General features: G+C 43.5%; 1 protein-coding gene across 5 annotated transcripts in view; it reads left to right on the top strand.

The window, feature by feature from the left end:
* The window catches only part of LOC134212772 (serine/threonine-protein kinase grp), a 101,788-nt gene extending 83,615 nt beyond the window's left edge, over positions 1-18,173 (top strand). For all 5 annotated transcript variants that reach the window (XM_062690925.1, XM_062690922.1, XM_062690923.1 and 2 more), the window contains 2 exons: positions 3,860-4,072; positions 17,080-18,173. In XM_062690925.1, the coding sequence (XP_062546909.1) occupies positions 3,860-4,072; positions 17,080-17,720 (854 nt within the window). In that variant the 3' untranslated portion in view covers positions 17,721-18,173. The remainder of the gene's footprint in view (positions 1-3,859; positions 4,073-17,079) is intronic.
* The last annotated feature ends 232 nt before the right edge of the window (positions 18,174-18,405 follow it).

The following is an 18,405-nucleotide window of genomic DNA, read 5'->3' as shown; positions in this document are numbered from 1 at the left end:
CTCCCAAATCTTGGTAATGACCCAGTGCAGCGCTCTACCCAGTGCCTCACCACCGTGTTTAAATAGCTCTCCTGGTAGTTGGTCAACCCCAGGGGCTTTGTTGTTCTTCAGCCGGCCAATCTCCTCCTGGATTTCCTGGAGATCCGGAGCCGGTAGAATTATGTCCTGCGCGCGTTCTCCCAGGTCCATCACCATACCGCCATCTTCGTCTGCCACATCGCCATTCAGGTGTTCTTCGTAGTGCTGCCGCCACCTTTGGATCACCTCACGCTCGTTCGTAAGAAGGTTCCCGTTTATGTCCTTACACATATCAGGCTGTGGCACGTGGCCCTTACGTGAACGGTTTAACTTCTCATAGAACTTTCGTGTGTTATTAGCGCGGTACAGTTGCTCCGTTTCTTCACGGTCTCGATCTTCCTGCTCCTCCGGAAAATCGAGTTTTGTCTGTTCCGCGCCTGTTTATATCGTGCCTCGTTCGCCCTCGTGCGGTGTTGCAGCAATCTCGCCCATGCTGCATTCTTCTCTTCCACTAACTGTTCACATTCGCCGTCATACCAGTCGTTTCTCTGGTCCGAGGGCACCGTGCCAAGTGCAGCGGTTGCGGTGCTACCAATGGCGGATCGAATATCGCTCCAGCCATCTTCAAGAGACGCTGCGCCTAGCTGCTCTTCGGTTGGAAGTGCCACTTCCAGCTGCTGCGCGTATTCTTGGGCTAGTCTACCGTCTTGTAGCCGCCGACTTCGACGAGGCTGCGAAGTTTATGCATCGTTGGCCGTTGTCATTCGATACGGTGTGCAGACTATCCGGTCCGATGACCGGTCTATACATTTCCTCCCTTCCTACCTGTGCGTTCATGTCACCGATGACGATTTTAACGTCCCGCAGTGGGCATCCATCGTATGTCTGCTCCAGCTGTGCGTAGAACGCTTCTTTCTCGTCGTCGGGTCTCCCTTCGTGTGGGCAGTGCACGTTGATGATGCTATAGTTGAAGAAACGGCCTTTAATCCTCAGCTTGCACATCCTTGCGTTGATTGGCTGCCACCCAATCACGCGTTGGCGCATCTTACCCAGCACTATGAAGCTGGTTCCCAGCTCGTTGGTGGTGCCACAGCTTTGGTAGAAGGTAGCCGCTCGATGCCCGCTTTTCCACACTTTCTGTCCTGTCCAGCAAATCTTCTGCAGCGCCACGACGTCGAAGTTGCGGGGATGTAATTCATCGTAGATCATCCTGTCGCAACCTGCGAAACCTAGCGACTTGCAATTTTATGTTCCAAGCTTCCAATCGTGATCCTGTATTCGTCGCCTAGGTCTTTGCCGATTATATCGAGTCGCATTATCTCTTATATTGTTCGTAATGATTGGTTTTCTAGGCGGCTTATTGGGCCTACCCAAACCTCCTGTCTCGTCGGAGGGCCGTCGTGTCAGGGCTGTTTAGCGTCCCACCTAACACCAGGACACGGTCGCTTTGGTGGGGCCTACTTGCGGATACATGCAGCTTTTTATAGAGGTTTAACAGGGCCCACTGTCAAACCCCACCACATCCTAGGCAAGCCCCACAACTCGCAGATGGGCTGGGGAGGGATCGTCAAGCCCTTGGACATAGTCCTTGCTGCCAACGTTGGAAATACATGTCGGTTTCTTATGGGTCATGGAATCTAATGCATCAGAGATTGCAGCTCCAATGCAAATATTTGAAAAGCGGAATTTTTATTTCCCCGTTTCAACATGGCGTGGTGACGCCACTTGTGGCCGTTCTAGGCTTGTACAAATTGAAAATTTGACTTTTAAGGATTTTGCGATATGAGGATACATGATTTAAAAAAAAACAAACATTGGAAAGCAAGCATTTTCTGGGAATTTATGTATTCGAAAAAAAGTTTTCTTCAGGGAAGTCGAGAAAATTTCCTCGACCGGACTAGGAATCGAACATAGCCACCTTCAGCATCTTGCTTTGTAGCCGCGCATCTTACCGTACGGTTAAGGAACTAACATACTGTTGGCCTAGTATGCAACCGTTTATATTTAGATCCAACTTGTACCACAACTGATCGAACGCTTCAATAAAACTCGTTACTGTTCTGTTACCTCTGCTTGTTTAAACCCAAATCATTACAAGACATACATACAACGTACAACTTACATATAGTCGTCGGGGGTAACAAAAAAGGGACACGGTTTCAACTAGTTAAAATGCTTGTAGAATAGATAATATGTATCTGAGGGCAAGAAACCCAAATTATTAGAGACCTTTTTGAATGGTTTTGCTATCCGACCTTCAGACTTCAGACGAGAGCGCTGACTCATTCTAACCCCCCAGACCCATTGTCACCCCCAGTGATGATAACTTCGTTAAATTATAATTCAATAAATACATAGTAACGAATGTTATTACAATTTAAAAATAATTCTCGCTTAACTTTTCAAAAGGACCTAAGTAAAATTTTTTTCATGAATTAATTTGAGTACTGCAATTAAAAGCTTTCATATTGGTCTATTGATTGCATTATTCAAATAATTTCATGAAAAAAGTGTTACTTAGGTCCTTTTGAAAAGTTAAGCGAGAATTGTTTTGTGTTTCGTAACACTAATGAAAATATGCTTCACTAGTAACACTATAGTTCCTTCAAAAGTAATTTCGTATATTCTGGGTATTAACCACCTGTCACGAACATAAATTACATGTTTTGATTTGCATATTCCATCTGAAACACCCACTACACGAAAGTATACACGTAAAAAAATAACCTTATATGTTTTGGCAAAAAACCATTCGACAATACTTATACTCTTTATTATGCCACCTAATGAATGATCCCATACCAAAAAGCTAATAACATTCATAAGTTAATGAAAAGTATAAGTTTCGGAATGTATGTGACTAATGCGATGTATAAGTTTTTTCTTATACATATCATTAATCGCCTGCTTTGGCAAAAAGGTATTAGAAATATTAATAATAAATAACATTAAATTTTTTTACGTGTAGGTTTTTCTCTTTCACGTAGGTGCATTTTTGAAATGTTCTCTCGGGGGTCAATACATTTTTGGGGAGGTTAAATCGATTATCATTTGAAATTTCTATGGAGTTTGTACCAAAAATAGTGAAAAAAATATAAAATGTTCTAGACCCCCGATAGAACATTTTAGTTTACCCACTGTATGAAAGAGGAGAGCATATACTTTCGCGTGGTGGGTGTTTTGGAGATACTGATTTTTGAAGAATAATATTTCCCAATAGAGACACCGTGTTGCAATCTATACATCTTTCGAACAATATCTTGCACAAGCTGTGAATGCATATCGAGTTTTCAAACAATTGTAATTATATTCCCATGTTCTACAACTCGATGCAAACATTGCTTTTTTATGATCCACTTCTCCACCAGTACTGTAACTCCTTATAGAAACATTTCTAAATTTATCTTACCTTTGTGGATATTCTGCAACCCCATCGTTTGTCACCTAAATGAAACTTTACGTCATCGTTTAAAACAATCTCGTTGATTTCCCCAATCATTGCACTAGATGTTGTTTTCCATTAAATAGCTATTTCGCTTTCCGCACCCTCACGGTACTGCCAATAAATGTGAAAACGATACAGGAAGAAACATTGATCGCCCGTCTCAACCAACGCCCCGATTTTTTGATATCTATCGTCACTGCCGCCGCCGTCGTCGTCGATAGGCAATGTGCCCAAAAACGGCTCTCGCTGATAAAGGAATGATAAATTAATATGCTTGTCCGCTGGTTTTTGTGTATGTACCAGTACTGATATCGGTTCTCCGTTCTTGTTCTTGTTTTTTTTTTCTTTCTTGTCCACTGTGCCGCGCCGACACATTGTTTCTCTCTCCACACACAGAACTGCCATGGGATCAACCGTCGTCGGCCTGTCAGGAGTATCTCTGCTGGAAGGAGAACAAATACACGACCGCGACGCCCTGGAGCAAGCTGGACACTCTGACCCTGTCGCTGCTGCGGAAGATCCTGGTGCCGAGTCCCTCCCAGAGGCTAACACTGGACAAAATTCAGGACCACAAGTGGTGTCAAATGCAGTTCCACCACAACAGCCAAGGTAAGTCAAAGCATGGCGATTCAAATGTGCTGACGTTGATTGTTTTAATTTGCTGTGATTATTTTTTTGAGTTGATATATCGACGCATTTTTTTTTTCGTTGAAGATCAAGTGCGTGATAGTCCAAAAAATGTGCTGCGTCTGTAGTAAAGTGTGGAAAGTAGGAAATCGCCTTCTACCGGTTCAGGTACTGAGTGACTCTCAGATGTGCACTAGTGGTGACCACTGCTCGTGGTTGGAAAAGCCTGAGAGCACCTCGGTATCTAAGCCGGTGATGCGAAAATGCCACATCAGTGCCAACAGTGCGATGCGCCGTTCGAGATTAGAACAGATTGTGTGGAAAAAGAAAACGGAACTAACCAATCGTCCATGCTTTGGCGCTTTAGCTGTATGATAGAATTTAATATTTCATAAAGCTAGATTACCAAAGCATGGAAGGTTTAGCGGAATGTCGTCACCGTTTGTGTTGGAGAACGAAGCAAGCTCGGAAAGTTGCCAATTGTGATTTCCAGTGATGCTTATCATCTGCAGTTTTATTAGTTTCCGATTTGTTGTTTTACTTTCGTTTGTGTATATCGCGTGTGACAAGAGTTTTCGGTTTTTAGCTTTATTTATGCCTGCCTGCCTGCCTACCCGATCAAAGCCCGCCCATTATCACGTTTATTGGATCTTTGGTGATTTTAGCTGTATGCTGATACGTTTCCGATTGCATATAGCTTTATCACCAAAAACCTAATGAATGGTGACTTTTAAGTTTCGTTTATTTTGTGTTCGTGTGTTTATTATTAGTTAACTGTTTTTCCAGATTTGCAGTGTTCAGCGTCATTAAATTATAGTTTTAGTTTTATTTCGATATTGTTTTTTATATTATTACTTTATCAAACGACTAGCGTGCACTGACATTGAGCATTTTATTATTCAGAAAAATCATCATTATGTTATGTTTAGCTTCTAAAAGGTTTATTTAGGATTAACAAAATCACAGTCAAGTAACTTCATCAACTGCTACTTTAATTGCTACACCTCTTCACTCCCTCTCAGTGTAATCCAAACCAGGTTTTTTTTATTCGGCTTCACTCACTTCGACAGTAAAAAGGCGCAGCTTGTGATTTCGTAAGATTATTCGATTTCTGTTTTATGCCTTTCTCGTACAACAAAGTTGTACCAAAAAGCTATCATTTCACTCCATTTTGGTGTGTGCACAAAAACTAAGGAAAATATTAGCCAACTTTTCATATAGTAATAAGTACTATGCCTGGTTGTCTTCAAATTACTGGAACAAGATATAAAAATTGCTTGGTTTCTGTAGATTTGTTGATAGATCGCAGATCCCAAATATATCGCTGTTACAGCCATGACATCGCTACTACAATTGCATGCTATGCTTTTTTGAAGACCAAACCGTGACTTGGTTTCAATCCAACGCTCGAGGTTCTTTATCGTGGCCTCGTATCATTTACCAGATGTTAGGGTGGGCAGCAATATCATCACCACAATCTTTGAGAAAGTATCCACAGCAGCATTTGCACTACATTGAAAAAAAAAAAAGAATGCATTCAACTTGGTTCCCTGCGCTCCCAACCACTGGTCCTTGGAGTTAATCCATGCTGGGAGGAAACCTTACCTACTGCTTGTGGAAAGAGTGCTGACGAATCAGATACAATATCTTCGACACCTTCGGGTACGTCCTCCCTTTGTCGGCGCAGATTGGAGGACTACCAATGCGAGTATGGGATAGTATGGAGATCCAATCAGATATTATACATAGGTTTTCTTCTTCTTCTTATTGGTGTTCATTGAGCACTTCCACAGTTATTAACTGCGAGGTTTCTAAGCCAAGTTACCATATTTGCATTCCTGTATCATGAGGCTAACACGATGATACTTTTATGCCCAGGGAAGTCGAGATAATTTCCAATCCGAAAATTGCCTAGACCGGCACCGGGAATCGAGCCCAGCCACCTTCAGCATGGTCTTGCTTTGTAACCACGCGTCTTACCGCACGACTAAGGAGGGCCCCATAATTATACATAGGTTTGAGGTGCATAAAGTGAATAATGTATAATAAATAACGTAGCTTTTCTTCCGAGGTTACATACCGCTGTGATGTATAGTTAATGAGGACGATTGATTTAACCATACAAGGAAAAAAAAATACTAAAAAAAATTGTGGCTCCAATTCTTTCAATCTGCGTATTTGTCTTCATCCTATTCGGTTTGTCACGTACACAGCGCTAGAACAGGAAATATACTTCCATACCATTTCCGTTCTATACCTTCACTCATTCACTAATATATCCTGAGAACCTCTAGGGGTACATAGGGCCAACATAAAAGACATCCATCCTGGCCTTGATCAGGGCGCATGTCAGATTCCTGTCGATACACTTTATTCCTTTGTTGAGGCTACGTCGCCACGAGCCACTGGGTCTACCTCTGCTGCGATGTCTCCGCTATTTCGTAATGTGTGGCCAACCCACCTCCATTTACACTCTCGAATTTATATTGATATCGGTTTTTGATGGCATCTTCAATGGATTCAAGATCCAGTTGTGAGGCCACCTGGTCGGTTAATGAATACTTGCAGTTTCTGCGTGACCTCTACTGATACACATCAAGTATCACTGGCGTACAACAATACAGATTTCACGTTAGAGTTGAATATTCAAAATTTGATTAATCTTATTGGATCTCCCTATATTTCGTAAACTCGCAAAAGCAGCCCTAGCCTTTTTGATCCGTGCTCCTATGTCGATCTTGGTTCTACCGTCCGACGCTAACTGGCTGCCAAGATATCGAATGTTTTCGACCTTCTCCTAGTGAGTAGAGGAGGGTTCGGCCAGGTCTTTCAGCTTACTGTGTATATCGGAGGCCAGAGTGCCGTTGCGCTAGTAGAGCAATATAATCAGCCAAATCGAAATCGATTTAAATGCACCATAGTAAAAGGCTGCCAGAGTGGCCAACGTTTGGTACACGGTCAATCGCACCCACCATGATCTTGTCGATAACGATGAGGAACAGTAGCGGAGATAGAATACATCCTAACCTCACTCCAAACACTACTCGGATGGGGTCAGACAAAGCTCCGTTATGCATGACTCTGCACGTAAAAGCTTCGTACTTTGCTTCGATAAGGCCAACGATTTTGTCCGGAACACCCTTGCGACTAAGGGCGCCCAACAGATTTTCGTGGTTCAGACTATCGAAAGCTTTTTCGTAGTCAATGAACACCAGATAGAGGAGCTCATGAAATTTGTTGGCTTGCTGCTGGATGATACTGATCGTGATAATATAGTCAGCACATGATCGAAGAGCCTTGCCTATTTTCTCCTGTGTCCGACGAAGGATAACCTTGCACATAACTTTGAGCACAATGCACAGTAACATGATGCCTTGCCAAGTGTCGAACACAGTCAGCTCTCCTTTCTTTGGGACCTTCACTAAGATGCCCCGTATCCAATCGGCCGGACCAGTCACATGCAGAATAATAATTGATGCAACATTTGCTGATACCATGGGGGCAGCTATGAGCATCTTTGCTGACCTGCGATCGACCCCGGGAGCCTGATTGGGTTTCATGCTTGGGATGGATGCTTCAATCACCTGCAATGATGGAGCTTCGGAATTGACGCGGGTAATGCGTCACACCCTTGGCGGCCCAGGCCGAGATGTTGGTTCGACGTGCTCGAACCAACGTTTCAGCTGATCAGTTGGGTAGGTGAGTAACTTACTTACTTACTGACTTACTCATAGATCCTGTACACCTCCGATGGTGCAAAAGACGAGATCTCCATCCTGAGCGATGTCCAGCTATCGCTTTAACCTGTTGCCAGGTTAGGTTTTGTTCGACTTCATTTATTTCTTTATTGCGGCTTCGGTCTTCCTCTGCTACGATGTCCCGCTGGGTTCCAGTCTAATGCTTGTTTACAAATTTTCGGTTCCGCCCCTACGTAGAGTGGGGCCGATCCAGCCCAACTTCCGATCCCGAATTTCTGTTGTTATCGGCCTCTGGTGACAACGACGATGGAGCTCGTTGTTTAAGATCCAGTTGTGAGGCCACCAGGCACGAATTACATACCGCTGGCAACTATTGATAAACACCTGCAGCCGTTGAGTGTTCTTCACTGATACACACCATGTTTCGCTAGCGTATAACTTATTTGTCGTGTCTTTCACCGGAATCCTCGGATTCATCCTTGCTTCACTCAGGCGTCGTGAGATATCGTAGAGGAGGCGGATATCGCCAGTTGTTGCAGCTTTTTCCCCTTCGTCGGCCAGGAGGGAGTCCACCCACGCTCGCTTGTACCGTCTGTAGCAGCGTTTAACTTCCTTCTCTAGAGCCGAATACCCTTCGACGGAACTCGTACTTGGCTGCACTGGTTTTTGCCCGATCTGTCGCCTCCTTTGCTTCTCTATGCTCCTCAATTTTCTGCCGGATTGCATCTGTAACCCACTCCTCCCACTGAATGCGCAGCTCACCCAGGTTGTTCTCGCTTGTTTCGATAAAGGCATTCTTTATGGCCTTCCACTGCTCTTCTATGCTGCCACCTTCCGGAACATCCGCTGCCCGAGTTCCAAGTTCTTCAATGAACGATCTCTTCAGAGCTGGATCTTCTAGTCGGCGTGAGTTGAATCGCCGTCCGAGTTTCTCCTCTCGTCACTGAATCCGAGCAATGCGTATTCGGATGTGCTAGAATTGGAAATGAATCTAAATTGCTTTCTACTATCAACCTGGGGTACATGTACCCCTGGGGGTACCTTCGCTGGTCCTAGGGGGTACCTCGGACAAAAATGCGTAATGGCGGACGTATTACAATTACAATCGAAACTTATTAATAAAGTTTTGACAATTGTGTATTTTTCATTTCAAAACTTTGTCTTGTACATAATATGCATTATTTATTTTTATTTTTCAGACTAAGGCCGGAGTGGTCTGTGTAGTGCATAAAAGTGTTCTCCATTCAGTTCAGTCCATGGCTGCATGTCACCAACCACGAAGTCACCTTGGCTTTTTGTTCCCGTAGGATCGTTGTCAAGAACCATTTTCAGAACCTCGGATGCCTCGCTTTGAGATACCCGGAATCCTCTTTTCAATAGGCTCGGAAGGCTTTTAAGAAGGTCGGAAGCCTTCTTTCAAATAGCTCGGAAGACTCCTATCAAGAGGCTCGAAAGGTTCTTTTCGAAAGGCTTGGATAACTACCTTCAAGATGCCGGAAGCCTTGTTTTAAGATTCCCGGAAGTCTACTTTCAAGAGGCTCGGAAGTCGCCTTTTAAAAGAGTCGGAAGACATCTTTCAAAAAGCTGGGATGGCTCCTTTTAAGAGGCTTGGTAAGCTACTTTCAAGAGGCTCGGAAGCCTGTTTTCGAGAGGCCTGGAAGCCTCGCTTTGAGAGATCCGGAATCCTCAAAAGCCTCCTTTCAAGAATGTCGGAAGACTTTTTCCAAAAAGCTCAGAAGACTCCTTTCAAGAAACTCGGAAAGTTCTTTCCAAAAGGCTTCGAAAACTTCTTTCAGGAGGCTCGGAAGCCTCTTTACAATAGGCTCACAAGCTTCTGTCCAGTAGGCTCGAAAGCCTCTTTTCAAAAGGCGTGAAAGCCGTCTTCCAAAAAGCCCGGAAGCCTGCTTTCAAGAGGCTGAGAAGCTTCTTTTCAGGGAAACCTCTTTTCAGGACGCCGGAAGCCTTGATTTAAGACGCTCGGAAGTCTACTTTCAAGAGGCTTGGACGCCACCTTTTAAAAGGGTCGGAAGCCTTCTTTCAAAAAGTTCGTATGGCTCCTATCAAGAGGCTCGGGAAGCTCCTTTCAAAAGGCTTGTAAGCCTCCTTTTAACAAGCTCGGAAGTCTCCTTTTAACAGGCTAGGAAGCCTATTTCCAAGAGGCTCGGAAGCTTATTTTCAATAGGCTCGAAAGCCTACTTTCAAGTGGCTTGAAAGCCTTTTTCCAAGAGGCTAGTCTTCCAAGAAGCTCGGAAGCCTGCTTTCAAGAGGCTGGGAAGCTTGCCGGAAGCCTTGTTTTAAGGCACCCGGAAGTCTACTTTCAAGAGCCTTGGAAGCCGTTTTTTAAAAGGGTTTGAAGCCTTCTTTCAAAAAGCTCGGAAGCCTCCTTTCAAGAGGCTTGTAAGCCTTTTTTCAAGAGGCTCGCAAGCCTATTTCAAAGAGGCTCGAAAGCTTATTTTCAAGATGCTCGAAAGTCTAATTTCAAGATGCTCGAAAGTCTAATTTCAAGTGGCTCGGAAGCCTATTTTCAAGAGGCTCAGAAGCCTCCTTTCAAGAGGCTCAGAAGCCTCTCTCCAATAGGCTTGAAAGCATACTTTCAAGAGGCTCAGAAGCGTCCTTTCGAGATGGAAAGGAAGCCTCCTTTCAAGTGGCTCTAAAGCCGCCATGCAAGAGGTTCGAAAGCTATGCAGGAGGCTCAGAAGCCTTTTATCAATGTGCGGAAGCCTACTTTTAAGAGATTCAAGGGCTTTGAATTGTCCTTTCAAGAGATCTGGAAGCCTACTTTCAGGAGGGGGTACCTCAATTAATGCAATAGTTTTAAGGGGTACCTCTTAAGAAAAAGGTTGAGAACCGCTGTTCTATCACATTGGTGGCAGCTTGCAGTGGATGAATGATTGCATCATGATTTCTTGCCACTTTTCCTACATTGACTTGTATTCTGACGTGACAGGCGCCGATGTGACCTACCTAATGGCGAAGCAATTGCGGGCAGTCAATCAAAAGCTGGATAGCATGTTGTTTGTAATATGCCAACCGTTGATATCTGGATACCGAATTCCACGGTTGTCAATGTTTGAAATATTCAAAGACCTGATGTTTTCTCCTCATCAGAAACGTCACAAAATATTGGTACCCATCAAATAAAGCAGGTGTAGCTTTTTCACTAACGTCTATGTTAACTCTTTACAGCAACCTGCTTCAGCTTTGCGAATCTGTTCACATCCTTGATCTTTGTAGTTTCTGTAAATTTCGGTAGCTCCAATGGCCATTGCGCTTGTGTAACAGATTCTACCTTCTTTTTTCACCACCGGCAGTATTTAGATCTACCACTTCCGAGGTCATGTAATACAATTTACCCTTTTTGATAGCTTCACTGTTCGTCTTTGCTCAAGATGGCACGATCTTGTACGAAGTTGACCTTAACTCCAACATCTATCAGGGCTTCCACAGATGAATTTCAGATTGGGTCCGAATAAATCTTGCGCATAGTCAAACGCGCACCTGACCGCTTCTTAATGATGTCTTCCCTTTGACGGTTCCCTTACAGTACCTCAGTACCTTACAGTTTTCCATCGTTCATCGCACAATCAATCTTACTCAAAATTTTCACTTTTTTGTTCATGTCCGTCCTGGCTGGCACCCGAGTCATGAATCCAAACTATGTCCTTCTTCGAACCATTGGTACCTCCGCTGTTTGAGCTCGAACTTGTGACCAAAGTTTTCGTAACAGTAACATTTTCCAAGAAACTTTATTCGTGGATTCACTCGTGGTGACTGTCCACAACGAAAGCCACCAATGAAGCTTTCGTTTTTTCATCCTTCTCTTTGATTCTTCACAAAATACCCTGCCTTCAAATCATTCCAGCAAAGATTCCACCAAATAATTTCTGGTCTTTTGTCTGCCACACAGTGACTGGGCCCATAACCTGAAGATTAACAGGCAAGTGGGATATCATATTCTAACAACTGCTACTTTGATTGCTATACGCCTTCTAATTTCATAGGTGGTTCAACACCACTTTCCTCACGGCCGTTCCGTTCGTTACCACAGAAAATACTTTAGAGCAAATCTCGCTTAACTTTTCAAAAGGACCTAAGTAACATGTTTTTCATGAAATAATTTGAGTACTGCAATCAAAAGCTTTCATGTTTTTCTATTGATTGCGCTATTCAAATTAATTCATGAAAAAAAAATTACTTAGGTCCTTTTGAAAAGTTAAGCGAGAAATCACAGTCTTTTAGATCAGGTGTTCTTTTAGAACTGTTTTAGATAGGCGAACGGGATTGGTCCACCGATCCGCTAAACCCATTCTGATAATGACCTTCCGACTTCCTGGCACCGCTTTCCGGCATTACTTCCGGGAGCGTCTTTCTGTCTAAATGATCCATAATTATCGGTTGCAGTCGAAACCTCGATCCACATTTTCACCGCTTGATACATTATCTGGACTTGTTCGTTGGTGTTGTCTGTTGTGTTCAGTTAGGGCAGATTGGAGATCCCCTATGCCCAAATTTGTGTAGGTTCTACCTGAATCAGTCAGCTGAAATATCGACATTATGAACATATGATTACATGGGCTCCTTTGATTGCGCAGTAAAGAATTTACTTTTTCAACTGAGATATCAGCAGAAAGTCGCGTATCGAGCGCTCAGCTGTGCAAATGTTGATAAAAGAATAAAAATGTGGAGCTGGCTCATAAACCTCTAGACTTATGTCATCTGCGAAACCGACGATCTTAACACCGGGAGGAAACTTGAACATCAAACATCGTCATACCGTTTCACAGCGCTGGGCTCGTTGAGGAACTCCTGCGGTAGAAGAAACACTACTCTGACTGACTTCTGTTTTGTATAGTATTTGTATAGCGATTCTGGGAATAGCTTTCAAAATTGTTGTACAGGCCCACCGGCAGGCTAAGCCAGAGTCACGAAAGCGTGATGGCATCCCAGTTCGATGTGGCATAGCGGCGTCGTCATAGGACAACTATCAGTGCATCCCTCCAACCACAGAGCCGCGAAAAACTCTTCGCTGTTAAAATGAGCGGCCTTTTGAACATGACGGGATGCACATCATAGTAAATCTAAACGCGTATTTATAAATGATCATCTTACTCCACTTCAGGTCTCTGACCATATCAAGGCTACAAAACGCTACGTCAATGATCAACGAAGGGTCATTAACTAGCATCACATCAAGCGCCTCGAGTAAATTCTGAACACTTTGATTGGTACAAACATTGTCCCAAGTTGCCAAGTACCCCGCGATGACAACTGACTTCCGACCCACTAAGTCGGACGATAGCCTATCGATCATCTGGGAGGCTGGAACATAATTACTAGGCCAATCTTTAGTTTCCCATTTGCCAGAACTTTGTTGGTGTTCGCGACTGATAACTTGTAACAAGCTACCTACGTGCCAAAGGGTCTAGTTTGAAGGCATGCACTGTCGTCATATACATATTTGTCCCAAGTTTGCTGGAATTTCCCATGTACATGGGACAGTTATGCGTATAACGGCAGTACAGATGTCCGCTCAACTCTGCGACGCACTGTGAACAGACGAGTTCTGCCTCCGTAACCTCATTCAGATATTTACACTGGAGAGCTGCTTCGGAACCCAGCGACCTAATCTATCGCTTCTCGATTTTCGCCTTGCGGCTTGAACAGATTGTGTACGTACCGGAAGATTCCGTTTCACTTCCTTGCTGATGTAATTTCGACCATATATAATCTCGATGATCGCATCGAGCTACTCGAAGACAACCCGCATCCCGAGTAGTGGCCCGTCGATCGTGTTAAAAACCTGGCTGTCAGCTCTCGCCGTTGAGATGGAACCGTGTCACTTGGGCCAATTGTGGGTTTTGTGATAGTTACCTTCAGCGTATGTTCATAGATTCACACCTCAGCGTGTCATTCGGTGCACAGCAAGCCACGATTTGGTCTCTTCTTGTCAGACCTCCGTTTCGTGCATACGCATTCACCTATTTCGATCCGGCCATTTAGAGTCACACAACTACCTCCACTGACACTAACGTGTTTTTTTTATTTTATTTATTATTAAAACCTCAACTTAAAGTTGTACAGATAAAAACTTATGCTAAATGGACAATCCTTTGCTGGTATGTGGACTTGCTTATGCCAAAATCATAGACGACACTGGTTTCGTTGAATACACGGCAGCACATAGTCCATGGTTCGTTGAAGCTGTAGTTTGTACGACGGGTGGGGTGCCAAAAAAGCGAGTATTGTCGTAGACGTCGTTGGGGAGCGTGGAAGTTCAATTGGCTTAGGAGAGCGCTGCATTCAATATTCACGTTCAGCAGTCCAAACACAAAGAGCCGTTGTAGTAGTTTTCTCCTAGCAGCCAACGATTCGAGGGAAATAAGCCGGCACATTTCTTCATAGAACGGCAAGTTGATGAAGTCATTCCAGGGCAGCACACGTAGAGCGTATCTAATGAAGTTCCGTTGGATAGCTTCTATTCTATCATTTTGTATGACGTGGTAGGCTGCCCAAACAACAACAGCATAGGCTACGAACTATGCCACAATATATAGATTTGAGCGCATAAACATCCTGGAAAGCGTTTGTATTCCTTTTCACGAAGCCTAGCATGGCGTAAGATTTTGCTGTGACCATTGTGATGTGCTCATTGAACCTCACTTTTGAGTCAATTACTACACTCTGAAAAATCTTCACGTCATATTTACCAGAAAACAAATGTGGTTCTCATCCACCCTACTTTTCACGTAAGAGTGACCTGAATGACAAGTAACTTGAACAAAATTTAGTTTCCTTGAGTTACGTGATTTTTCCGGTGACTCTGACTAGATCTTCCAGTACTAATGAAGTGAAGCTTGAAAGAAGTTACGTGTTTGATCAGGTGAATCTGATGTGATTTTTACGTACTGGTTACGTGAAATTTTAGTGATAGCTACAAGACAGCAGGTAACCACTACATGTTTTGAAATGTATTGCAATATAGTAATTTAGGAATTAATGCAAAAATGAACAGGGACTGCCCATAAAAGGGAATCTTTTTCGCGTTGTTGATGCATTGATACAGGGAATGCCGTCATTTTGTCATTGCGCTTTGGAGTTATCGCAGAAACACTGTTGAAGAAAAAACAAAGTTTTCGGCGGATGTTGAATGAAATTTATCAGATTTGTTGACAAATGATGTCAATGAGAATCGCTGAGAATTTGAAACTAGTTGATTGCTCAAAAACTGCTAATATTCCCGCTGTTAATTAACCAAAAAATAGTGGAACCTAGACTATAAATTTTATACTAACGCGACCGGAAAACTGTAGCTCTAGACTTCCATGCAGCTTCCTTTAATTTCCCATCATTTTTCAACGAATCTAACAAATTTTATCCAACCTCCGTTGCTTTTTTTCCAAAGAGGAGAAATGCAGGCACGGAAAATATCCGCCTAGATGTATCTGAAATAACACTTACCTCCGCTCTCGAAGTCTCATTATGTTTAGGTTATGTATCATTTATTCTTGTTTACAATGCAGTTCTTCCGCAAATGTCGAAGCTGTCATCACACTAACACAATCTCACCTAAATTGTTTACGTGAATATACAGTCATATTCACCAAGATTTTTAGTAAAAGTGACGTGAATTTCTGATGAGCATTACTAACGTCACGTAACAATCGTCGTTTGTTCAAAACAGATCAGTTACGTGATTTTTCACGTGAATATGACGTGATGATTTTTTTAGAGTGTACTCCCAGGTCCTTAACTGTGGAAACTCGTAGGAGATTGTTGTTTCCCATTGAATAGTCAACGTACGAGGGATCGCGCAAGCGGGTGAAGGAGATAACACTGCATTTGGATATGTTAACTTCCATGCCATTCAGAGTGCACCAGTGCAAAAGATAGTCAATATCTTGCTGGAGGGCACAACAGTCGAGATTAGACTCAGTTGCACGGAATATTTTCAGATCGTCGGCAAACATAAGTTTCGACGATTTCAGACGGGTGTTCAGAGCCAGGTCAGCGTTAAGACAGGTAGTATAATCCGACCATCTTCAACCGAGAAGGCAAAACTGAGTGGCAGGTTTAGGAGGCTCGCCATGTTTTTTGGGCCTAACCACTAGCCCACCCACCGTTCCGAGTCGGTATCATCCGGCTGTACTAAGGAAGTGAAATGGCTCTATACCTAGCGTTTTCACAATAATATAAAATAGAAAAAAAGAACTGCCAACGACGTGCGCCAAAACCATAATTAAGTGCTAACTACCCCTCCTTAGCCGTGCGGTAAGACGCGCGGCTATAAAGCAAGACCATGCTGAGGGTGGCTGGGTTCGATTCCCGGTGCCGGTCTAGGCAATTTTCGGATTGGAAATTGTCTCGACTTCCCTGGGCATAAAAGTATCATCGTGTTAGCCTCAAGATATACGAATGCAAAAATGGTAAACTGGCTTAGAAACCTCGCAGTTAATAACTGTGGAAGTGCTTAATGAACACTAAGCTGCGAGGCGGCTCTGTCCCAGTGTGGGGATGTAATGCCAATAAGAAGAAGAACCACGGGCTCAATACACTAATGAGTGCTCTCAGTTCAGTTCATTTATCTGACTAACCACTTCAACTGAGACTGACGTTGACCGACTATCTTAAGCAGTGGATACCACACGAAGACAAACTTCACGATCACCTCGGCTCCCCATGTGCCGTCTTCCATTGATAGTACGCGCACTTCAAGTGCCCGTTGGTTCTCCACGAGCATTGTCGAGATCTCGTGTACGAAGAGAACTATCGGTCTAATGAAGGTCTTGTAGATAGTCAGTTTGGTACGATGGCGAACTCTATTCGATTGAATCATCACCAGAAGGCCTACAAGAAATCTAACATCGACTATATCACCACCGATAAAATGTGGTGGTTTCCAGCTAACGTTGCTGCCTCTTACTATCGTGTACTTCGTCTTCGGCATGTTAATGACTAGTCCAATCCACTTAGAATACCTCTTCGGTATGATATAGAGTTCTTTCATTTCCTCAAAGTTACGTGCCGTAATAACGTCGATCATCGCCAAGCCAAGCCTAGCTGCTCTATACATTTCGCGAAAATCGTATCACTCAATCCCTGCCGTATCAATCCCTGCCATTCGTATTATCTCTCCAAATGTATAGGGTAGCATGTAGCTTCCCTCGAAACCGAATTATTTTTAGAAGCTTAACATTCTACTCAGCTCGATTTCTTAAGATGTCAGATGCACGCATCGAATTATAATTTGATATAGCAACGGAACCTTAATGCCTTTCCCTTTTTCCCACATAGGCCTAGCGGACAGCAGCGGAAACGGTCGTGACGTGATAGACGGCGTCGTATCGCCCCGCGCCAAACGGCTCTGCTCCAATCAGGATCTGTCCACTCCGCTGGACGATTCCACCTCTCGAATGTGCCAATCTCAGCCGGTCCCAACGATCACCAGCACCGAGGTGCACGGCGTTGAGGAAGCGATCGAAGCCCGCAACGGCTTTTGCTTCTCGCAACCTACCATGCTGGATGATCTTATACTGTGCACCCAGATGAACCACACCCAGTCGGTGGGTGCGACGCAGTCCAACAATCCGTTCCAGCGATTGGTACGGCGCATGACGAGGTTTTTCGTGGCGACCAAGTGCGACGAAACGCTGAAACGACTGACGACCACCTTCGAGAAGCTAGGCTACACCTGGAAGTGCAATGACGAGGCTGTAATCACCATCTCGACAATCGACCGTCGGAAACTGCAGCTGATTTTCAAGGCAAACATCGTGGAAATGGACGGCCGAATCCTGTGCGATTTCCGTCTGTCCAAGGGGTGCGGTCTCGAGTTCAAACGACGATTCATCCGAATCAAGCAGAGCCTGGCCGATATTGTGATGAAGGGACCCGTAACGTGGCCCATTGCTATTGCAACCAATTCTGTGCCTTAAAGAGGATTTGATCCTGCCATCACTGGATTCAGGGTGGCACCATTAGCGAACCAAACACTGCCGCCAAGTATTGTTTTTTTTTTGGAGAAATGGTCTTTTTTCATAAATCAGGAATTGGTAGGAATCGTTGGTTAGCGTTAGGTAAGTGTTAAAATGATGAAATTACGTTTTTGCCTTTTTCCTTTCTTTCTCTTATGCTGAATGAACAAATGTGCGATATAGAATTAAAAATGTGAGTGTACTCATGACTTCTGGTATACGAAGACTATCGACTAGCTATATTAAAAATCATTGATGATTTATTTCAGGGAGTTTATCGCTTAACTTTATGTTGTTTATGCTTTAATGTTTTTTCAAGAACTTTACTCAGAAATCTCGCCCACAAAGAAATAGTTTTGTACGATGCAAATTATTGATCTGCTGAATTAAATCCTGTTTTGAATAAAATGAAAACTTCTTTAAATTCTAAAACTATCCGAATTTCTTTTTCTTCTTAGGTACTTTTTAAAAATATTTGCCATTCTATCTTCCGACATTTGTGCTAGATGACTTGCCCACTGAAGCGCGCCGTATTTTATAAGATTTATGCCTGGATGAGTTGTGTTGAGGAAATTGTTTACCTTTGAATGCTTGTGCATTGGGACAATGATCCCTAGTAATATCGTTGTATTAAAATGGTTTCATA

The sequence above is a fragment of the Armigeres subalbatus genome, chromosome 2, assembly GCF_024139115.2.
Source record: "Armigeres subalbatus isolate Guangzhou_Male chromosome 2, GZ_Asu_2, whole genome shotgun sequence".
In the NCBI taxonomy this organism is placed as follows: Eukaryota; Metazoa; Arthropoda; class Insecta; order Diptera; family Culicidae; genus Armigeres; species Armigeres subalbatus.
Note: the sequence above shows the minus strand (reverse complement) of the source record. Positions and strands in the feature narration are given on the sequence as shown.